At 37.9% G+C, this 25438-nt stretch overlaps 1 protein-coding gene and 1 non-coding gene across 2 annotated transcripts; both read left to right on the plus strand.

Annotated features, from left to right (window-relative positions):
• The first annotated feature begins 4471 nt into the window (after positions 1–4471).
• On the plus strand, positions 4472–8125 carry LOC122281013. Its single transcript, XM_043092200.1, has 3 exons — positions 4472–4792; positions 7393–7552; positions 7653–8125. Exons 2-3 carry the CDS (start codon positions 7394–7396, stop codon positions 7980–7982), a joined length of 489 nt encoding a protein of 162 aa, XP_042948134.1. The 5' UTR covers positions 4472–4792; position 7393; the 3' UTR covers positions 7983–8125.
• Positions 8126–24296: 16171 nt separating this feature from the next.
• Positions 24297–24404, plus strand: LOC122283562. The gene has a single exon (XR_006230961.1). It is a non-coding gene; the product is annotated as a small nucleolar RNA R71 (small nucleolar RNA).
• Positions 24405–25438: the final 1034 nt, after the last annotated feature.

The following is a 25438-nucleotide window of genomic DNA, read 5'->3' on the forward strand; positions in this document are numbered from 1 at the left end:
ATCAACGCCATCGCTCCGGTCAGCCACGCCGTCCACCACGGTGTCAAATCTGCCGGCAGGAGGGCCACTATGCCGACCGGTGCCATCAACGTTATGCTCGGGATGACACTGCACGGGGTGAGACTGCAGCTCACCTTGCCGAGGCCTTCAATGCCTCTTGTGGGCTTAATGGGCCCGAACCAAGTGACTGGTACTTGGATACTGGGGCTTCAGCCCACATGACCTCAGACTCCTCCACTTTGGCCCAGTCAAGTAACTACACGGGTAAGGATTGTGTAATTGTAGGGAATGGTGCTTCCCTTCCCATTACTCATACCGGTACCATCTCTCCTCTTCCCAACCTTCATTTATTGGATGTTTTAGTTGTTCCTCGTCTCACTAAAAATCTCCTTTCAATTAGTAAATTAACATCTGATTTTTCTCTCTCTGTTATATTTACTAATAATTCCTTCTCTGTCCAGAATCGTCACACGGGAAGGGTGGTGGCAACCGGTAAACGTGATGGTGGCTTATATGTGCTGGAGCGTGGCAACTCTGCTTTTATTTCTGTTCTTAAAAATAAAGCCCTTCATGCATCTTATGATTTATGGCATGCTTGTCTTGGTCATGTAAACCATTCCGTTATTTCTATTTTGAATAAAAAAGGTCATCTTCACCTTACATCTTTATTGCCTTCCCCAAAATTGTGCGATACATGCCAACTTGCCAAAAATCATCGCTTACCATATACTCGGAATGAACATAGGTCCTCTCATGTCTTGGATCTTATTCATTGCGACATTTGGGGCCCTTCCCCCGTCAAATCAAATTTGGGCTTTATTTATTATGTTATCTTCATTGATGATCATTCTCGTTTCACTTGGCTTTATCCCTTAAAATTAAAATCTGATTTTTATGATATTTTTCTTCAATTCCAAAAATTCGTTGAAAATCAACATTCCACCCGCATCAAAATTTTTCAGAGTGATGGTGGTGCTGAATTTACCAGCAATCACTTTACTACGCATCTTCGCACCTTTGGCATTCACCATCAACTCTCATGCCCTTATACACCCGCTCAAAATGGTCGTGCTGAACGGAAACATCGTCATGTAACCGAGACTGGTCTAGCCCTCCTTTTTCACTCTCATCTTTCTACTCGCTTCTGGGTTGACGCCTTCATCACTGCAGCCTACATTATCAACCGCTTGCCCGCCTCGCTTCTTGACGGTAAGTCTCCCTTTGAGCTTCTCTATGGTTCTCCACCTAATTATGAGAATTTTCATCCTTTTGGTTGTCGTGTTTACCCTTGTTTACGTGATTATATGCCTAACAAATTTTCTCCTCGTAGCATCCCTTGCATTTTTTTGGGTTATAGCTCTTCATATAAGGGATTTCGCTGTCTTGCCACCTCTACCTCTAGGCTCTATATCACACGACATGCTCAGTTTGATGAAACCTTTTTTCCCTCTCACTCTAGCTCTCATGCTCAGCCCATATCATCCCTTAATTTTTCTAATTTTCTTGAACCAAATTCTCTGATTACTGATCCTTTGCCTTCCTCCCCTTTGCATCATTCCTCACATATTACTCCATTCGGATCTAACCCCTGTGTTATTTGTACTGACCCCGTGGCTGAGTCCTTGCAGGTTCCTCCTTCTCTTGCAGGTTCCTCTTCACCAGTTCCGGAGCCTAGTCTGCCTCCTGTTACGACTACCATTGATTCTTCTATTCCGGCACCTCCGTTGGGCTCCCACCCGATGGTCACCCGAGCCAAGGCTGGTATTTTTAAGACTCGTCATCCTACAGATCTCAGTGTTCTGGGCTCCTCTGGCCTTCTTCATGCCCTCCTTGCCTCTACTGAGCCTAAAGGATTTAAATCTGCTGCCAAAAATCCTGCTTGGCTTGCTGCCATGGATGACGAAGTTCGTGCCCTGCAGAACAACCGTACATGGATCTTGGTCCCTCGGCCTTCTCACACCAACATTGTAGGTTCCAAATGGGTGTTCCGGACTAAGTATCTACCTGATGGATCTATTGAGCGCCTCAAGGCCCGTCTTGTTGCCAAAGGCTACACTCAGGTACCTGGACTTGACTACACTGACACTTTTAGTCCTGTTATCAAGGCCACTACTGTTCGTGTTGTGCTTTCTCTTGCTGTTACCAATCGATGGCCTCTTCGTCAACTGGACGTTAAGAATGCTTTTCTCAATGGTAATCTCACTGAAACGGTTTATATGGAGCAACCTCCCGGGTATGTTGATCCTCGCTACCCTGATCATGTTTGTCAGTTGCAAAAAGCTCTCTATGGCCTCAAGCAAGCTCCTCGTGCATGGTTTCAGCGCTTCAGTACCTTTCTCATTACACTTGGTTTTTCTTGCAGTCGTGCTGATACTTCTCTGTTTGTGTTTTATTAGCATTCAGACATTATTTATCTGCTACTTTATGTTGATGACATTATTATTACTGGCAACAACTCATCTCTTCTTGACAGCTTTACTCGCAAGCTCAATTCCGAGTTTGCTACCAAAGATCTGGGTTCTCTTAGCTATTTTCTTGGTTTGGAAGCCACCGCCATTAATGATGGTCTTTTTATCAGTCAACTGAAGTATGCACGGGACATCCTTACTCGGGCTCAGTTGCTTGATAGCAAGCCCGTTCCCACTCCCATGGTGGTCTCCCACCACTTGACTGGCACTGGTTCCCCTTTCTCGGATCCTACTCTCTACAGATCTCTTGTTGGTGCCCTCCAGTATTTGACCATCACCCGGCCCGACATTGCTCATGCTGTCAACTCTGTCAGTCAGTTTTTGTATGCTCCTACTACAGATCATTTTCTTTGCAGTCAAGCGCATTCTTCGTTATGTCAAGGGCACTCTTCACTTTGGTCTTACTTTTCGCCCTTCTAATGCTCCCGGTGCCTTGGTTGCTTACTCTGATGCTGATTGGGCTGGCTGTCCTGACACTCGTCGCTCTACCTCTGGTTATTCTGTTTATCTTGGCGACAATTTGGTTTCTTGGAGTGCTAAGAAGCAACCTACTGTCTCTCGTTCTAGCTGTGAATCTGAATATCGTGCTCTCGCGACTACTGCAGCTGAACTTCTCTGGCTCATGCATCTTCTTCAGGATCTTCGAGTTTCTTTATCACACAAGCCCCTTCTGTTATGTGACAACAAAAGTGCTCTCTTCTTAAGCTCTAATCCTGTCTCTCACAAACGAGCTAAGCATGTTGAACTTGATTATCATTTCCTTCGGGAACTTGTTGTCGCTGGCAAACTTCGGACTCAGTATGTGCCCTCTCATCTACAGGTTGCTGATCTCTTCACCAAAAGTGTCCCTCGCCCTCTCTTTGAATTTTTTCGCTCCAAGCTTCATGTCTGCTCCAATCCGACGCTCAGCTTGCGGGGGGTGTTAAGGAAACTATGCCTTGATTCAAGGCTTCATATCTTCTAGCTTAATTCTAGGAATTATATTGTACAAATTGATAATTGATTCTAGTTTCCTATTTTGTAATTAACCGTTATGCACATATTGAATATATATAGAAGTATACTCACCACGATTGAGGTGTGGTGGTTTTTGATCAAACTCTAATAAGGGGGAGGGTGAGAGAGAGATCACCAAGCAGCTTACGTATATGCACAGAGAGATTTGAAAATAGACAAAACTGACTGCTGTTGATCAACTAAAGACAAAACTTCTTCCCTTAATAGGAAATGACACTACCTGCGAAATTTGAAAAAAGCATTAGAATATTTTTTAGAAAAATACTATTTGCGAAATTGATTAAATTTTTTTATTTTATTTTTATCTTTAAATCTTAAGAAAGTGAATATTTATAAATTGATACTTTTTATTTTTTAAAAATATTAATAAAATTGTCTTATTTTCTAATTCAGGATTAAATGAAATGCTTACTTCCAAAAAGTGATATGAATTTAGTAATATTGCATGAGGGATATATATGCTTTTTAAATTTTAAATATTAAATATGATTTTTTTATGTTTAAATAGTAATATTACATAAAGTAATTCTAGATACGCAAGTTTGTGTATTTATTTTAATGAGAAATTCTATTAAAAAATAATTATTTGATATAAATCACATATTTATCTATTTTTTTAAAAGAAAAACATACACAAAAATTACAATTTCTAAAACTAGAAATATCATTTGCCATACGTAAAAGGGTATACCGACGGATGAACAGAAATAAGCAGTGGTTTTGTTTGACACCTTTTATTCCGCTTATCTCCGCGCATGACTATGTGTAATTACGGTTGTATTCCTGAAGCCAGACTTCTCTGTTCTTCGTTTAATCCTTCCAGTTGCATCTCTTTCCAGTTATTTCAAAGTGAATTCGTCGCTGTGTCAGTGTGGGTTCTATTGCTTGCCAGAATGAGGGATGGTTTGGCCGGCTGATGGGGTGGGGTGGGTAATGCAGTCCTTCATCTCTCTACGCTCCCCCCCCCCCCCCCCCCCCCCCCCTTCTCTCCTCTCTCTCTCTCTCTCTCTCTCTCTCTCTCTCTCTCTCTCTCTCTCTCGTTACCCTCGATATCTTTCCCTCTCTCTCACTCGCCGAAACGGCGAGATACACGTGCCCTCCTGCCGATAATCTTTTTCACCGCCATTGTGATTTTCTGCAAGTTCTCTCTCTCTTGGCTCCCTGACCCTCTCCCTCTCGAGTTCTCAGACAGTGCCTTGTCGGCAACTCAGACAGAGCCCTAACGCCTCTCTCTTCCTCTGTTTCTCTCATCTCGGCCACAGCCCCCGCGACTTCCAGCGCCAATAACAGTCAAGCGCCTCGTGTCGGTAAGCTCCTATCTCTAGATCTCTCCCTCTTCGTATCTCACTTTCTGTTTCTCTCTTCCTCTCTCTCAGCAATGCCGCCCGTTCTCTTCAAAATATTGAGAATCTATTTTCTCATGATGCGGTATTGATAGGTTTGTTGACTCCATTAATGAAATAATGAGACTATAGAAGAATAAATTGTATATTACTTAATCTAAAATACTACAAAAAAAATAAATTATAAAGCAACTACCATGCAGTGAGCATCTTCAAACAACTCATTTGGAGACATACTCCTCATCAAGCTTTCGGAATGCATGTTAGAGTTTGAAAAAGACCCACCCTTTGACCCAATTCTGTAATTATTTATTTCTGTTGTCACTGCTTTCGATTTCATTTGCTTGTAAGATGTTTTATTTCAATATACGGAATCGTACCCTTTGGAAGAAAAAAAAAACACTACCATGCAGTGAGGGAGGGGGAGAGAGAGATTACCGAGCAGCTACAATGCACGGAGGGGGAGAGTGAGAGGGAGATTACCAAGCAGCTTCCATAAATGCACAGAGACAGAGAGAGAGAGAGAGAGGGCGAGTGCCTTGGACTCTGTTTCAGCACAGAGAGAGAGACAGAGAGAAGAGAGAGAGAGAGGGGGGGTTGAGGGGGCCACCCGTATGTGTTAAGGAAAATTCTAAACGTCCCCGGGGTGCGTCCCCGTTGCCTACGTGGCAACATAATGTAAACGACGCCGTTTACATTGAGTGCACAGATCTAAATCTAAACGTTCTCGTGGTCTCGGCTTTCTCTCATCTCTCTCTTCTCTCTCGTCCCTCTCACCCATCTCTCTCGTCCCTCTCATCTCCCACGAATGCGAACCCTAACCCTCATCTCCATCTCACACGAACCCTAACCCTCTCATCTCCCTCTGATCCCTAACCCTCATCTCCATCTCACACGAACCCTAACCCTCTCATCTCCCTCTAATCTCTCCTTTCTCATCATCCCAATCTAACCCACACAAACCCTAACCGAACCCTAACCCTCTCATCTCCCTCTAATCTCTCCTTTCTCATCGTCCCAATCTAACCCACACAAACCCTAACCGAACCGAACCCTAACCCACACGAACCCTAAAACCCACTCGCCCTCCCTCTCCTCGTCGTCCTCCCAGAGAGATGAGGCCGTGACACTCAAACCCCTGAGGCCGTGACAGGACACGAACCCACGACCCTCAAGGCACGAATTTAGGCTGGAGATCTTATAAGGCACGACCATTTGCATTTCTTTCAAATGGTTTTGGTTTGTTTTAACGTTTTTCTATATATTTATTTTCTGCTCGGTTGAGTTTGATTGCTAATGAGTTTTGGGTATTATTGGCGGATTGGGATTTTATAAGCTGCTGTAGTTTTAAATGGTTGGTTGTAGCTTTATTTATTTATTTTCTGCTCGTTTGGGTTTGATTGCTGATGAGTCTAATGTTTATGTTTTTATGGTTTGTTCATAGTAATTTTATTGAATATTATCTCGTTTATTTGTTCTGTTTGAGATGAGTGCTTCTAATACTTAGTGCTACAGGCTGCTTGGAAAATTTGGGGAAAATGACGTTACATTAGTCCAAAAAAAATAAAGAAGTGAAGGAATTAAGAGTAGTGAATATTCTATAATCTAAGAATAGAGACAGTTAATAGAGATACGGTTTGGCTATCAAGTATCATAGCTGCACCACATTGTGACTTTTACGATGGTGTACTGCCTTCAACATTAGGTAAACCGATTGACTTACATTTATAAAATACTACTCTTGATACACTAATGAACATTGTAAGTAAACTACTCTCAAGCCTGTCATTTTCAATCATAAAACTATTAATGTAAGTAAACTATTTATATACCAAAGTGGCTATCAAGTCTAAGGATGTAGGAGGTTTCACATTCCATTTACGGAGAGTCTCTATTAATATTCTAGTAGATCGAAAGCATTTCTACCTTTGGAGAAATTATTATCATTATATCTTCATTTCGATTCTCAGGCTTTAGGCAATTAGTGTTCCTATATTAAAGTGTCATAACTCTACCTTGAATTGAATTACGTTTACTAACAATTCGAGGTTAGATAAATGTGCACTTGAATGTAATTCAGTTGTTGGTTTTTCCTTAGTTGCACTTCAAGGCTGCAAGGTTGTTGATTGGATTGTTTATCCTTAGTTTTCCTGTTTAGTGATTATTGAATCTCAATTATAAATGTGCACTTGAATGGTCGTTCAGTTGTTGGTGAGATGTACAACAATTTTTACCAAAAAAAACAACTTTGTTCAACAACCAAGTAGGTTCTTGGTTATGTAAATGTACAATAATGTACAATAATTTTGACAATGTGTATACAAAATTGGTCTACATTAGTGCTCATAGCAGGTTCTTTTTTTATCGCTATGATGTAGAACTATAATCCTCTTTCATTAGCTTCCCTTCATTAAAAAAAGTTGAAAATTTAAAACTAATTTTATTATCAATAATACTTTGTAAACTTGCTGCTCTTCATTAATCTATCAAAACTTCCCGTTCTTACATAATTATTCCATCATTATTCAACTGTTATTCAATTGTTTTATGGGGGTTCATCTTAGAATGTCAAAATCATCTTCATCAATATCTTCATCATCTTTTCCCAAACGTAGTTTGGGAAAAGAATTGTGCTTCTGCGAGTTGGAAGCCACATTGAAATGGTCAACTACTACAAAAAACCCAAGAAGACCCTTCTTAGGGTGTGCAAAGTATAATACCCAGGTAACTACAATAACACAAGTTGCCTAAAATATTTTGGTGCTTAATGAGCATGAATAAACTGTACAGTTCCTCTTTTCTAATATATGTATATTTTGAGCAGGGCTTACCATATTGTAAGTTCTTCAAGTGGTTGGATGGTAATGAAGTGATTGAGCTACAACAACAAGAAAGAATTGATGAACTGTTAAAGAAAGAGAAAGATGTAGAGAACATACTTCAGATGCTGGAAAAGAGGGAGATTGAGCTACATAAGATAGTGGATCGCCTCGAGAGGGTAAGCATGGTGCTGTCCAATAAAAGCGACGAGGTTACGCAAAAGGAGTTGGTGCTTAATGCACAAGAAGCTAGAAGAAGGGGGTTGTGCACGCTATTTTGGATTTACTGTTGTTTTGTATTTGTACATGCATTTTACCTTGTGTTATATAAGTGAATGGGGGATTGTTGTTAACTAGTGTTTTCTATTCTGGTGGAATATTATCCTTGTTATGTAACTCTGAGGTGATGAATGTAATTTAAGACTGCTGGGTACTTGTTTCTGTGGCAAAGAATAGAAGATGTTCTTTTTGGTACAAATGCTTGGTTGGAATGAAATTGATGGAGGGAAAGGTTATTTATATTGGAAACTGTACATCATTATCAAATTATCATTATTTGTTATATTTTTCATTGGAAATTATAGGTATTTTCTGATGTTCTTTGAAGTTTACCACAACAGGTGTACCTCACTGTCCCTTAAAAAACTGCTGCACGTAAATGACTCCCATTTTAGTGTCTGTTAGTCAGAATTGATTTGTGTTGCAGAACCAAATCAGTGCACGTACTCTAACAAGGTAATTAACAAATGCACGTAAATACACTCCCCATCAATTAGCGTTCCCCATTCCTCTGCAAATAAAGCCAAAATTCTCCATTTCCACCCCAATCCCTCTCAGCGCGAATATAGGCTCATCCCAGTGCCACTCAATATTGACTATAAAATATCCAACACTCTTGCCTCTTTTACGTGCAAATGATAGAGGGAAAAGTGAATAATAAAATATACCAACACATCAGAAAACCTGTGCACCACATTCTACATCTCCTAAAGTTAATAATCCAGAACACATTCTTCCTTCTTGAATGTAAGAAATAAAAAGTTTCAAAAATTGGTCTTCAATAAATTAAGAGGCAAAAGAAATATTATTAATAAATAATCTCGAAACCAAAGCTGCAACCCAAAGCTGAGAATTAGATGATAAAGTACAAACTTGACCAATCTTAATACTTTAGATCACTCCCATAAATGGCATTAAAGAACAAAACCTTGGAAAAATACTTAATATCCTTCCTGCTACAGGTGTAAGGGAACAGAAAAACTTCATCCTACCACCTGCACCAACGTAATGTTCTCGGCACTTCTTCCCTCCAGCTTACACAAGTGGAATATCCAACATATATTTTTGTACCATCCAACATATAATTATTAACTTGACTAACAAGCTGCAATAAAAAATTGCCCATAGCATAGAGAACTCTAAACCTGGAATATACCAAAATATATTAAATCCAAATACAAATATTCAATACAAATATTCAATACAAATCTACAATATTCTCATTGCAACGGTTGTGTGCCGTCCAACCCAAAGTTGATGCCATATTGTGATCCATCCAACTCAACTTGCATCTGTAAATAATTGCAAACATATTTATTAAGCGTACTAATAAATATTAATATAGAGAACTCGGGTATAAAGTTCACAAATCCACTTACGCTTTCTTGACTCTGCATCACTATTTCTCGGGCCTGTGTTGTACTAATGTCTATACCCACACCTCTTGGAATAGCCTAATAGAAATCAATGGTAAATATACAGCCGCACCTATAAACTTATTAATAAATAATTACTAATTAATATACCTGCATGTGTCCAACATTGGAGAGATCGATCTCAGAAGGGCCAAATAAACTCCTGCATACTTTCGCAACAGGTGTATCTCCTTTATCCACGGACTGGGTATCTCCTCCATCCCGCTAATTAACAAACATATAAACATTATTAGTGAACTTATATTTAATAAAATGACTCGAAGACTCGAATAACCTAAAATATTTTCACCTCTTTACACTTCCCCTTTGCCGGTTATTTCTTTGTCTTTGCTTTTGCTTTCCGCATGTCTATCTCCATCCTGGATGCTCTCCATAGAGATGGAGGTCTGCCTTTGCCTCGCACAACCCGTGGACTGTGTACTTCTCCAGAACATCTGACGGTAGTGTCATTTGCCTTCAGATCCACATTAGAACCAATTTGAGTGAAAGATGGGGGTTCTTCATTGGCACGATACAGCTCAATCATGGCAGTTAACTTACTTCTCGCATCCTCAGTATGCTTTCTCGAACCAGCTGCATGAGTAATCATCTGATAACAAATACTTAAAAGACTTGAATATCTATTAGCATCTGGCCGTTGGTCCCCTTCATCATAGCTATTGTGGATTAATGTGTATCGCCTTTTAATATCCTTCCTCCATCGATCTACAATGTATATTTCCGGCAAATGTCTAATATCGTTACACTTGAATATAGCCAAGATGTGCCAACACAATATCCCTCTCATCTCAAATAAACCACAAGAGCACTTTGCAACTGCATCATCCTCACTAAAGTCCACAAAATGCCGAACCAACTTAGTGAACTCCTCCAAAGCTACTTCATCCTCAACCATATATGTCTTTATTGCACCATCACTTTTATGTAACTTCGGATTCAAGTCAATGATGCCGTTGATTTGCTGCTGAACTTCCTTGAACTTCGCAATCGTGTACAACTCTTGGAACCTCTTTTCAATCGGAGATCGAGATATGAGGGGGATTGTGACATTAAATGACTGGAAGTCTGCGAGATTTTCTTTCTCAATCTTCTTTTTCAACGCGTTATCAAATTGGTCTACAAACTCCTTTAAGTTTGTCCTAGAATGTACATAATCGTCAAAGAATGCATTCATGCTCTCGCTTCGCTGCGTTGTACTCATTCCAGCCCAAAAACACTCCTTCAAATATGCCGGTACCCAATGTTCACGCTCAACGTAAAGGCTCTGCAACCACGCATTCTCATGCAAGTTGTAAGTGGCATTCGAGCGAGTAAGAGATCCATAACTCTTACTCGCTCGGATGCCAGCTTGATCATTCGTATCTAGGACCCTTTTTACGGCATCACTAACTTCTCTATTACATCGAAAGAAGCGGGATTTCTTCGGACTGAGGCCATGGTTATGGATATTATGAACAGTCGTCAACCTCAGCACTCCATCTTGCTTTAAGGCATTAATCCTTGCCTTACATTCTGTCTTTCCTGTTGGACGTGGCTTGGCAACATTCAACGTCCTATTCCGGGCCTTCCCACCTCGGGCCCAACAAAGAGTGACGTATCTAACAGAGTCATCTTCTCCCCTATCAGTCCGTTTTGTCATAACCCCAAACCCGCATTTCTTACCGTACTCCTTATAATAACATAATAGCTCTTCAAGGGAATTAAACTCCATTCCTGACTTTGGCTCCTCAATCGTATCATCATCAACCACTTCGACATTTTGAGATTTCAAGGGACTGCCACTATTAGATTCCGTATGATTTGGTTGTTCCTCAGTACGCTGTTCAACTATAGGAGATCCACAAGGCGCTTCAGATTCCACACCATCAGCTCTATTATCGGGTTCTGAACCAAATATCTTGCTCGTGGCAGAGCTTGTATTGCTGATAGGAGTCGGAGGTTCCATGATTCCTTGAAATCCGTAACTAGAATTCTGCAACAAATTAACCAAAGCTCATCAATTAAACTGCTACAATTAAGGCACCTTATTTTTGTAATAGTTGCAAAAAAGACAACTTATTAAGAAAAAATCCGCTACAAGTTATCACTACCTGTATGTTGATTGGATATTGGTTACCAGCCGGATATGGTAGAAAAGTTGGTGACCACGTAGGCACTGGTCCAAAGTAACCAGCCATGTAAGGTGGAATGTTTTGCGTGGTTGATGGTATGGCCTAACATTATTAGATAAAGTTATTTATATATTTTCAAACAAGAAATATCAACAGTACCAATGTTATTGAAGTGCACAATTATATAACATACATACCTCCGATGGAGGATTTGAGCTAGATGATGGACATGTAGTTGGTTGTTCTTTCTCGTTTCCCATGCTGGGAAAATATAATAGAACTACAACTAGGATTAAGTAATTCAACATAAATATGAACTTTGAATGCTTTTTAAAGGCATTTAATCAAATGAACTTTGAATGCTATTTAGCTGATTTGTACTTGCTTAGATTCTTCATAATTACTAGGGGCCAAATCAAAACTTTCTTAACTAATTAATACGCGTTAAGTACTAACTCACCAGTACAAACCCCAGTTCTCCCAGTCTTAACTCACCAGTCTTACCAATGCTCAAAATTTATCATAACCCACTCTAAAAAAAAATGCTCAATTTATCATAACCCACTCTAAAAAAAATTCTCAACATTTATCATAACCCACTCTAAAAAAAATGCTCAATTTATCATAACCCACTCTAAAAACAATGCTCAAAATCTATCATAACCCACTCTAAAAAAAAATGCTGATAATTTTTTATTTTTATTTTGAGAATTCTATTTCAAAATAATAGAGTAAGAAACATAAAATGAGAAATATATGTCAATTACAGACCCTATTGGACATTCTCAGATTATCTTGTTTAGGTGCGGGATGCAGGTAATCTTTTGACTAGAGCAGGCTTCAGCCTTCCAAGTGTTGATGTTGATGAACATATTGTTAAATATCCAAGTGGTAATTATTTTCCTTTCTCATCTTTTGATGTATGTTTTCATGATAAGAACAAAAGGTTATTGTTGGTTTGCCAATTCAGTAGTCTAGATACTGGTGTTCACCAAAATACCTCTCATTTGATATGAGCCACAACTGTCAAATTCATTACAGAGCCTCAAAAACGTTACAAATTAATCACAGAGCCTCAAACCTCCGTGACCCTCAATTTCATTACAAATTCTAAGGAAAAGCCTAACAATAATGCTAGATACATCCCCGGTTAAAGTGCAGTTTACTGAATGAGCTTTCTCCTTCCTGAATCAAACGCAAGTACCAAAAAAATAAACCCAAGCTACTGAAAATACCCAAAAAAACCCACTACTAAGCAATAGAAAATGCCCAAAAACAAATAAAAACAAAGTTTAACACAGGAGAACAAATTAACAAACCAGAAAATGTGTAACAACAACTAAAAACAAGTTAAAACCGTTCTCTTACCCACAAATGCAGATGAAAAAACAGGCTAAAAACCAGTTCAACCTCCTCGGCAACGTCTGCGAGCTTGGGGTTTTCAGATCCTGCACACCACATTCACCGTTCTCTTACTTATTCACAAATACAGATGACTGCACAGATGAATGAAGGGTTCAGCTCGTCGGCGATGGGAGCTTCCGGTTTGGCCTCTGCCCGCTTCTCTTCAAAATCACCTCAAAAATATTCCTCCCGCGTTCTCTGCTTTCTTCAACCTTTTTCTCTATTTTTTTTTTCCCCCCGGCTGACGTGGCAGTTGGTCACGGGGACGCGGCGGGGTTTCACCCCGGTGGTATGTAGCATATTTGTGATACCATGCACATCGAATTTATCGACGAAAACCGACTGCTGTTGACCAACTAAGGACAAAACTTCTTCCATTAATAGGAAATGACACAGCCTGCGAAATTTGGAAAAAGCATTACAATATTTTTTAGAAAAATACTATTTAAATAGATAAAATTTACCGATAAAAATAATTGATTATATATTTTTATTTTTAAATAGTAAGAAAGTGAATATTTATAAATTGATTTTTTTTATTTTTTAAAAATATTAATAAAATTGTCTTATTTTCTAATTCAGGATTTAAATAAAATGCTTAGTTCAAAAAAGGGATACAAATTTAGTAAAGGAAAAATATAGTTGTAAGCATAACTGTGCACTAATCTATGCACTAATGTAATGTAATTGATCAAAAAATAGATTTTATTAAAAATAGTATTAATTTAAATTTTAAATATGAATAAATCAGTATTGATACACAGATTAATATGTAATTATATTTGTATGTAACAAAACTCTTTAATAAAACATTGCATGAGGGATATATATGCTTTTTAAATTTTAAATATTAAATATGATTTTTTTACTGCTTTTGCGTAAGCCTCTACAAACTGCCGCCGCCCAACCATTTTCTTTGTTGTTGTTTATGCGTAATATAATAATTGTTTTGATCTAAAAGCCTCCGTAAGCCTAGTATTTGCTAAGGGTGGGTCTTTTACCTTTTTACCCCTAGTTAGTGAACTTGGCAAATTTAGATATTCCGATTATTTTCTTTTGGGCTTAACTTTATTTTATTTTATTCTTTTCTGTTGGTTTGAGTTAACTCTTTTTATTTTGGTGAAAGAGATTTGGACTTGGACGGTAAAATATTTTTGGGTCTGGTAGTATTACTTTAGTCTCACTGTTTTAATGCTTAAGTGGATTGGATTTAATATTTTTTTTTTTTAAATGGCCTCTATTTTTGTTTCATAATATTTCAGAAACTTTATTTGTTGAACAGAGAATATTATAGATTTTAATTATATTACTTGGTGTTAATTTTACAATTGGATTTTTGGAAATAATCTGTAAGTGTTCGATCTCTTATTTTTTTTAAACACTTCGAGCCCATTAGATGAATACTTTATTAAATTATGCTTTCAGGAAAAATTATGTTAGTAAACTTTCTTTTGAGAGACAAGGTTTTCGCGACTTACTTTATTTTGGGAATCTAAAATGATTAGAGTATTCTTCTAATTTATAATATGATATTAATATGTTGGATATTTTAAGATATCATTATTAATTTTATTTTTGGGTTTAGCAGAATATTTATTCGATTATGAGAATATTGAAGAATATAGAAAGTGAAAGTATTTTTGGCTTAAGAGAAATTTTAGGCTTTGAAGAATTAAAATAGGTGCTTTAGGTGTAAATACGAGTTATAAGTTCATTTGGAGATTTATTCAAGTTACATGAATTTTTAGAAGTGATGATTGATATTCTTTTGGCACTATTGTGAGGAATTTCTAAAGGACTAAGAAGTTCAAGTAAGCAGGATTCCTATACTAGACTTTACATAAAAAGAAGATGAAATGATGTTGACTTTAGAAAATATGCATTTTGATTTTTGAATAGAATTGTGAAAGCAACCTCAACTAGTTGTTCAGTATTACTGATAAACTCTGATGAAAGAGAGAACATTTTTGTCATGCCTAGTGTAGACATAAATTTATTTTTGGCATGTTGTTTTCTGAACTATGCAAAAAGAACGAATATATAAATTTGTGTATGATTATATGAATATGCTCTAGATCCGTTTTGATTTTAAAGATGAAATAATTTTGTTCAATACTCTGTTTCGATAAGATGTGACTTCTGAACAATTTTTGGCATGAGTTTTGATTATGAATCTGATTTATTTCCGCTCTGTTCAGTTATGGCCCAGTCACCAATGATAATAGTGGCATACAGCCAAACCACAGATTATAATAGTAGATACGGCCCAACCACGGGTAATAATAGTGTATATGGCCCTACAACGGGTAATAATAGGGGATACGGCCCAACCATGGATAATAATAGTGGATATGGCCCAACCACAGGTTATAATAGTGGATACAGCCCAGTCATGGGTTATAATAGTGGATACGGCCCTGTCACGAGTTATAATTGTAATATCCACTCCTTCTTTCTTTTTCTTTAAGTATGAGCCTCGATCTACATACTGAGCTTCGGTCAACGTGTTAAAATTCAATCTATGTGTTGAGCCTTATCCTACCTATTGTACCTCGATAGCATGTTCCGAAAGTTATCCAGCGGATTTCAAAGTAAGATAGATATTTTAAACCTTACGGATATTTTAAATATTATGGAAATATCTATAGGAAATATTTTCAGTATTATTAGATAAGCCTGTTTTTAAAGTAACACAATTATAATATTTTAATGAGCTCTAAAAATATTATAATTGTGGATAAATACTTAAATTAAATATTTTAGTTGTTTTAAAATATTAAGAGGTTTAACTTTACGTTGAAAACTCTTATTTAATTCAAATGATTTTATCCTCTTTGAGTAATTAACGATATTTTATCATTTTAAAAAATGATGAAGGAATATTATTTTATAAACTTTAGTTTATAAAATAATATTTTATCTTAATTCCTCTCAGTGTTTTATCTAAGTATTTTATTTTAATAAAACACTTACGCGTTTTCAAATCAGTATTTGAACTCATCGTTAGATCGTTTTGAGGATCCCGAAGTGTAGGACTGGGATTAAATACCCAGTCCCCTCTCTTTTCTTCCTCACTTTTTCCCTTTTCATTTTCTCTCTTCTCTTTCCTCTCCCTCTCCCTCATGCTCGATGTACGTGTGTTGTTCCTCCCTCCACCGTTCGGTTCAAGTCTCCTAGCTAGCGCCACCTCCAGCCGCCGTGCCCCACCTCCCACACCGGCTTGAACCTCCCCCACTGGCAACCACTACCTCACCGGTGGTGAGTTATATCGGCAACCTCTTCTCTCTCCTTCTCCCTCCAAGCAAATGGGTTTTACACCCATTTTCTCCTCCTTGAGCCACCATACACAGCTAAAACAACCACCAAGCACCACCAATGGATTGATCACATCATGGGCTTCCTCCCCATGTCCTCATTTCTCCCTAACTCTCTCTCTTTCCCCAATGGGTCTCCACTCACACACGTACAGTTGCACCGCCATGTACCACCGTACACGGCTACCCACGGTGTTTCACCACCACCATCTTGTTCCTTTCATCACCATGATCTTCTCCAATAAATTCCATACCCAACAGAGCTGTACACAGCTCTCACTCTCCCCCACTCTCCAAGGCCGAGTTATACTTCGACTGGCCGATCCGCCGCTGTGAGCCGCCGCCTAGCCACCACAGCTCCACCACATCTTCCTCTACCTTTCCCTAGCTTTCCATGAAGTTCTATGGCCTTCCTCCACCTCAAGCAAACTCCCACCATTTCGGATTCACTGTTCACAGCGTGATGCCGCCGTGCTCTGCCACCTTTGACCACCACGAGGCCACTTTGAGCCTTTCCAAGACCACATCTAGCTATTCCCAAGCCCAAAACCACTTTATGTGGTAGATAGCCACTGTACGCGTGTTACCTCCACGTATGACTCCTTCGATGTTTGATCATGACGAGCAGCAAGTGATGCATGGGTTATCCCATCGATGGTATAACCCTCTATCTCTAGCTATTTATGTTTAAAGTAGTTGATTGATTGGACTATAGACTGTGTAGTTAGTATTTGTGGCGTTCGCTGCATAGTTGTGAAGTGAAGTGTAGTTGTGAAGTGTTGGGCTTGAATTATGTAGTATTGTGGACTGTGCTATGAAGTGGGTGTGAGATAGATGCCATAATTGTAATATGGAGTGAGGTGTGAAGAGAGTATGCGTGGAACGTACTCTATGTAGTGCAGCAACGCGTTGTGTGACGTGCACTGTAGTGACATGTGGCGTAGAATATAAGGGGTACGCGTGGAGCGTACTCCGTGTTGTATGGTGATGCACCTTGTGGTATGCATCGTGTTAATAAGTGTTGTAGCGAAGGGAGTACACATGCGCATACTCCATGTCACGTAGCGATGCACCGTGAGGCGTGTATCGTAGTGATGTGTGTTGTAGTGTGGATGGAAGAGAGTTCACATGAGTGTACTCTGTACTTTATCGTGATACATCGGATGGCGTGTCACGAAGGGTTGGATGGCATAGCCGAGAAGCGTGGAGTGTATGGTGTAACGTCGGGAAACTGTATAACAGTGTCTCAAAGCAGTGGTGATATGGCCTGTAGTCCAGGGTAACGAGTGTCACCTTGTGGTTGACTATGGCTAAGAGTATATGGAAGTGGTAGAAAAGTATCAGAGAGTGTCGCGGAAGCATGATGGGCATCGTGCTGTAACTCGGGAAATGTTCTCGAGCTGCATAATGTGACAGAGACGCATTTGTGGATGCAATCCTCTTGTTAAGTGATGGGAACTGTGTAACAGTATCCCGAAACAATAGTGTTATAGCCTGTAGTCCGTGGTGACGGGTGTCACCTTGTGGTTGATTATGGCTAAGAGTATATGGAAGTGGTGGAAAGGTATCAGAGAGCGCAGCAGAAGCATGATAGGAGTCGTGACGTGACTCGGGATCAGTCTCAAGCTGCGTGACGTGACAGAGGTGCATTTGTGGATGCAGTCTTCTCCTATCAAGTGTTGGAATGAACTTGTATACGACCGGAAAGTAGGAAGAGTCCTATCAACTGGGTCTGAGTAAGTTGGTATTGGAGTATAGAGCTTGTTTATACAAGTAGGCGTTCATTAGAATTATAAGTTACTCTTAGGTGATACAAGGGGATGAGATACATGTGCCTCTGGTGAGACATGTATGTCGGACAGGTTTACCATATGTAATGGGTAATCTATCCTTAGTATGGTTACATGGTATTTTAGCCCTAGAGTTGGCTTGAATTCATGTAGCCTGACTGGATGGGAATGAGGATTTAGTATGAGCTAGGATACGTGAAGGTCGTGACTAGTATATAGTCTAAGGTTGGGACGCATGACTCTGTCAGTCGGAATCATGAGCCGGATTGTGGAAATAAAAGAATGAGACGGAGGTCTTAGGGTCTTAACCCCTAAAGTGAATCATGAAGATTCACTTTAAATAATAAAATCCGGAAGGTTTTAGCATAGTAAATGGCATATAAGAGCCCAGAGATGGATGGAGAGTGTTCCAAGTGAGGTATAGTTTTATTTTTAGAATAGTTACTTATGCATTAGATAGATGATGACGTAAGGTTATGTGTATGCATATAGGTTGTCATCTGACACGCACATGAATAGACTGCATGGATTGAGTATGGCATGAAGTTCAGGTAAGTATTACGTTCATACTCTTATAAAGTTTTTCTACAACAAACGAAGAAGAAAACAAAAGCTTTTCTCTAAAAGGAAAACGAAACTATTTTTAAAGTAACTCTCTTTCCTAAAAATGATTCTTTCTAAAATAACTTTTTCAGACTCTTTCTGAACAACTTTTCTTAAAATAAAAGAAAGAAAACCATTTTTTGCTAAAGAAACTTCTTTTAAAATGACTTTTACAAAATAAAAGAAAGAAAACCATTTTTCTTAATTAAAACTTTTATGAACTGAAAGAAATGAAGAGCCGTAAGAAATGTAAAAAACGTAAGAACTGTAAGGACTGAAATGAAAGAATGAACTGTAAAGGAAAGGAAAGGACTGTAAATGAATGAATGAACTGAATGTATGATGTATGAAAATACGTAAAGGCCACATGGACTGGAATGGAAATGGTATCAAATGAATGGATTGGACGGGGCTGATTATGCCCAAAGAATAATGCGGTAGTTGTAGCACAGTTTTGGGGTGTCGATTCCACAGTGAGACAAATTAAAGGAAAAGCAAGAGGAACAAAAAAACTAAAGAAAAGTATTAAATAAGTAATGGAGAACAAAGATTAATTTTAAATGTAAATTTAAGTGAAGCAATGTGATTAACGAAAAAAATACTCAAATTTGACGAACAGTAGAGCGCCGGGAATCCCTTGCACAAATTCAATATTTTAATTATTTTTAATTCATTGGATAACTCAATTAGGAACTCAATTTACAAAATTTTCAATCGGAAGGTATAGATTTATAAACCAAAATTAAATCAAATTTAACCCTTTGAAAAATCATTCACCACTTTTAAAATACGTAAATTACTACCCCTATTGATAAGATCCAAAGACGACAATATACTCAGGGAGCGATATTGCAGAAAAAAACTAAATCAATATAGATAAATGATTGATCCAAACATAATCAAAGAACTAATCCATTCAATAGAAAAAGCATGATTGAATCCATAAATAGAATAAATTCTATGATTATTCGGAGAAAAAAACATCAACGATGAATGGAGGATGATAAAACAAAAGAGTTTTAACAATTGAAAATTAAATACATGAATTGAAAATAAATTAGAAATACCATTTAATGTGTAAGTTCATCCCTAACCCTACTTGAGAATTTAGTTACCCATAAATATACTGGACAACAAAAATCTTCAGAGAACACTTAAGCGAACGGTAGTCATGGAAGTGATTTTCTCCTCTTTTCAAATCTGCCTCTTGTGTCTCCTCCCCCCCATTTCGTGCTAATGATATACTTATATAGGGTAGGAAAGAAACCCAAATGTCCTCTTAATTTCTGCATAAAAAAATTGCCTAAATTTTAGGACTTATCTTGGCAGTCATGTACGGTCTTCAGGAGTTCGAATTTGGAAATCCTTATTAAATAAAAAGTTATAGCCCTTTAAGATAGCTTTCCAATGCATCAAGAATCACATAAATCAGATATGTGAGTAAAACGATACACTCAAAATACTAAAGTATGTCCAGACTGTCTTCTAGTGAATTTTAGACTTGGACTTCTTGTGTTTTCATTTTGTGATTTTTTTCTTTTTCTTTTCTTCCAAATTGCTCTCAAACCCCATAAATGTCCTCCTTTGAATTTGACTGGGCTTGACTTGCTCTTTTATAAACTCTGAAATTAAACATAAAAAAAAACTACTTAGGAGTATCCTAACGTAAATAGAAATTCAATTAAAGAATACACATTAATTCCTATGATTTCTATTCATATTTTAGCATTTTAGTCCAATAATAGGGTATTTAGAGTGTACTTTCGCACACTCATCACACCCCCAACTTACTCATTGCTAGTCCCTAGCAATTTTCATGTTAAAACGTCGAAAGAGATCAAAGAAAATCACACATAAAAGCCATCAAGTCACACTTTCTAAATTCACATATCAAAACAATCTAAAGAATCCAATAACCCATCAAGATCAATCCACCTATAGCAATCTACAAAGTGTGTGTGTGTTTTCCAAGCCATAATCATCTTACTACTAACCTTGACACATGCAACATCAAGAGCGTCTCAAGCAAAAGGTTCAATTCCATAACTCACGAGTATAATAGTGTTTCGTGTAAGGGCTCTCTCTATGGAGTTGACAATGGGTGTATACACACTCTCATGAAAATTAGGCAATTATGTACAAACAACAAGCAAACATTGATCTTATGATAGGAACACTAACAAATGAGACTTCCACCAGTCTTTCCAACAGCTTACTTAGGATCAGAACGGTCAACACAAAAGGTTGTAATGTGGCTTGGTTTCGGGGCTATATGAAAAAAAAAGGATGAAACGGATTCAAAAATTTCCAAGTACATACAAAAGGAATTTTATTAAATATCTCAATAGACCACACTTCTCACTTGATGTAGTCTCCAACTTTTCATATCATCAAATAATAATACTTTTCCTTCTTCTTCCTTTTTTTTTTTCAACAATTTGATGGACAAACACATGCCACTTTTGCATTATTTCTATCTCTACCAACTTTTTTTTGAGCCGACTCAATTGAACACTTTGCAACTTGTACTCTTCTCTTTTTCTGTCGTCTTTTTTTTTCTTAATTTGAAAATGATAAAATTAAAGAAAGAAAATACAAATTCCACACTTAGTATACACTTGGAAGTAAAAAGGGTAAGAAAATCTGTGTATAGGTTATACTCCGATGTGGAAAGGCATGGATGATATGGGCATATGAAAAGAAAAAACTACATGTGTTTATTGGCTCAAAGTTGGCTACTAGGGGTCTATGATGGAAATGGATAGCTCGAAAGGCTCAAACGTTAATCCTAAATTAATCTTCGTCGTATCCCAAGTATATCCACCATTGTACCACAAACCATATAATGATATTCTCAAAAGAAGTGCCCAATTCAACAGATCAATGAACGCTTATCACAATTTACTGCATTTGTATGCTCTCAATCCTATCTAAACTCACATGAATACTTAAGCAAAAGAGTTCTCTAGCTACGTGTGTCAAACCACCATCTTACCACAACTTGGATAAGTGCATTAAGGATTCTGTGAATGCTTCAGCAAAAATGATTATGGTGGGTATGGTAAATTCACGAAGATGGCTATGAATGAGAATGAATACACATGTGAAAATGATGCAAGTGTGATGCAAATTAAAAAAAAAAAAATTTGACACATGAAAATATGCCACAGAGTTCCAACAAGTATTTTAAATACTGAATTTGCACCATCACCCCCCAACTTAAATGAAACATTGTTCTCAATGTTTAAGAATCAAAATTGAATGGGGAGTAACTGAAAATGATATAATACACCTGATGAGTGGCGTGGGCAGCTCGCTAAACATCAAAGAGGGTAACATGAAATGACGAAATGAAATTATCTTGCAATCAAAAACAAAGAAAACAACACCAAACAAAAAGGAAGAGAAAGAAAATAAGAGGAAAAAAAAAAACAAAACAAAATAAATAAAGAAAAACATACCTTGGTGGTGTGGTCAAGGTTGATAGACTGGATCCACAAGTGGAATGTCTTCCACTTCTGGAACTTGCCATCAATTAATACTTTAAGGTGTTGACCATTTACTTTACAGATCCGACCATCCTTAGGATCTTCTATTTCTACCGCCCCATTTTCAAAAATATTTTTTACTACAAATGGGTCAGTCCACCTAAACCGAAGTTTTCCTTGGTGCTTGTGAAATCCAAAATCATATAAGTATATTCGGTCATTAGGTTTAAACCTCTTCCTAAGATTATTTTTATCATGAAACGTTTTCATTTTAACCTTATAGAATTTAGACTTAGGCAAATGTTTCAATTTAACTCTTGGTACTTTCATACTTACAGGAATCTGTTTTTCACATTTCTTAGGCTACTCCTCAAATTTCTGTTTCCAAGCTTGTGTGCCATAATCCTGAGTTTCATAAAAAACAGCACAAATATCAATAACATCAAATGAATCACTAATAGTATCAAACTCAGAATCCACAACGGAATATTCAAGGGGATCAAAATCATGAGTTGTGTAAACTCCCTTTGTCTATGAATGAGTCAATCATGTACGTTTGGTGGCACTCATCATCTGTTGGTTGTTTCTCAATATGGAAAATGTTGACCTCCATGGTCATGTTTCCAAAACATAGCTTCATCAACCTATTCCTACAATTTATAAGTGCATTAGCCGTAGCAAGGAAATGTCTACCTAATATGAGAGGAACCTTAGAGTTTGACTCAACAACTGATTGAGTGTCCAAAATTAAGAAATCAACAGGATAATAAAACTTGTCAATTTGGATCAAAACATCCTCAACTATCCCTCTTGGTTTCTTAACTGAACGATCAGCCAACTGAAGCATAATAGAAGTAGGCTTAATTTCACCCAAACCAAGCTGCAAATAAATGGAATAAGGCATCAAATTAACACTAGCTCCTAGATCTAGCAAGGCTTGCCCAAACTCATGTTTCCCAATATTACATGCAATGGTTGGACAACCAGGATCCTTTTACTTAGGAGGAATTCGTTGTTCAATTAGAGCACTAACTTGCTCTGTCAGAAATACTGTCTTCTTAAAATGGTGCTTCCTCTTAACTGTATACAAATCTTTAAGAACTTTTGCATAAGTGAGAACTTGTTTAATAACATGCAAAAGAGGAAGGTTAATCTTTACCTGCCTGATGTTCTCCAAGATTTCATTACTAGGATCCAAAGTTCGCCTACCAGATTTTAAAGCTTGAGGAAATGGTACCTTAACTGGACTCTTGATTACCTCGGCATCCTTGGGGAACTCGGTACTATCATTGCTTTGTTCCTCTTCAACATCCTTTGGTTTATCAGTTGTTTGGATGTGTAAGGACTTACCACTTCTTGTCACAATGGCATTGACCTCTTTCAAATTTTTTTGTGCCATATAATGACCTTGGGGTGATGATTGAGTTTGATAAGGAAACTTGCCACACTCATTCACACTCAAGGAGCTCATTATCTTGAATATATGACTCTTTATCTCTTTGTTTTCTTCAACAACCTGCATAACCAAATATTTAAACTTTTGATTAGTTTTACTCTGTGCTTCAATAAAAGCATGCAAAGTATCTTCTAAGGGGCTCCTAGAAGATGAATGTGCAGGATATGATCTAGAGGGTTGTGCAGGCTGCTGGTTTTCATATTTCCAACTAAAATTGGGGTGACGTAAGGCTGCTGGTTTTCAGATTTCCAGCTAAAATTGTGGTGATCACGCCACACAGGATTGTAGGTATCAGAGAAAAGTGCAACAGGCTTCATGTACATACCTAAGGCATTACATTGTTCCTCATACATCCCTCTCATATCAGCAAATGTGGGACACTCTTGGGCAAGGTGATCTACCCCGCCACACACAAAACATGGTCCAAAAGACTCTGCATGATTAGCCATGTGTGTTGGCTTTAAGTCTTTATTCTTCAACATCTCTAGTTCCCTAGTGAGCATCTCAACCTTAGCCTTTAGGTTATCCTCTTCGTTGAGATGGTAAATTCCACCACCATTTAGGTTTCCTGCAGGTTGTGACCTATTTGTGCTCTCAGTAGCACTAGGTCCAGTCCAAGTGTGAGCTTTTTTAGCAAGCTCATTAAGGTATTCTATGGCCTCATCAGGATCTTTCTGTAAGAACTCACCATTACACATCATCTCCACAAATTGACGCTCTCTAGGTGTAAGTACCTCATAAAAATAGCTCAATAAGCGCCAATTCTCATACCCATGGTGAGGACACATACTCAATAGCTCCTTAAATCTCTCCCAAGACTAATACAAAGTCTCACTGTCCTTTTGTACAAATGTGGAGATTTGCCTTTTTAAAGCATTGGTCTTATGTTGGGGAAAATATTTATTACAAAAGACCTGAGTCATCTCATTCCATAACCCAATAGATCGTGGTCTCAAAGAGTATAGCCAACTCTTAGCTTTATCCTTCAAAGAGAAGGGAAAGAACTTAAGTCTCACAATGTCATCAGTTGCATTTTGACTATGAAAAGTCGCAACTACTTCATCAAACTCCCTAATGTGCACATATAGATTTTCATTTTCCAAGCCACGAAAAGTAGGGAGTAACTGTATCATCTTTGTTTTAAAATCCAATTGGCGAATATTAGCTAGAAACATGATGCATGATGGTGTGGCTGTGCGTGTAGGGTAGAGGTAATCCTGATGATAAAAGGTTAGAATTGCATAATTAAGTTATTTAAATGAGTGATTTATTTTATCAAATAAGGATTTAACACTTAATTATGCATCAAATTCTAATATTGAATGTCAAATTAATTGATGCCAATATTTTTGCACATCAAAGTCTCATATTTGTCCTTGAAATACTTAAACTATAATATCATTTCATTTATATATTGTAGGGCATTTATGGAAGGAAAGAAAGAATGAGACTTATGAGAAAATAGAGAAATTGATTATGGTTTTATGGAATCTCATCTAATAGAGATCAAATGCAGCATCATTCGGATCACACCAACTCACACATGCAGAAAGAAAATCATTCGGACAACAACCACTCACTCGGGCACCACATGGACAGCAGCCACTCACACCAGCTCACACACGCTATACAGCAGCAAGAAGACACTCATTCAGGCTCACACCAGCTCACACATGCAGGACAGCAGATTTGTTCTTCTTTTTCGAATAGATGAACGTGCAGCAACAAACCCACATGGACAACACATATGCAGCATCATTCGGACCACAGCAACTCACACATCCATCATCACGTTGACACAGCACACATGCAGAAAAGTGCAAACACAGTAGACAGTAGCCTTCGGACAGCACTCACACCCATTCACACATGCAGGAGCACATCACACATGCAGAAAAGTGACACAGCCG

Source organism: Carya illinoinensis, chromosome 11, assembly GCF_018687715.1.
Source record: "Carya illinoinensis cultivar Pawnee chromosome 11, C.illinoinensisPawnee_v1, whole genome shotgun sequence".
In the NCBI taxonomy this organism is placed as follows: Eukaryota; Viridiplantae; Streptophyta; class Magnoliopsida; order Fagales; family Juglandaceae; genus Carya; species Carya illinoinensis.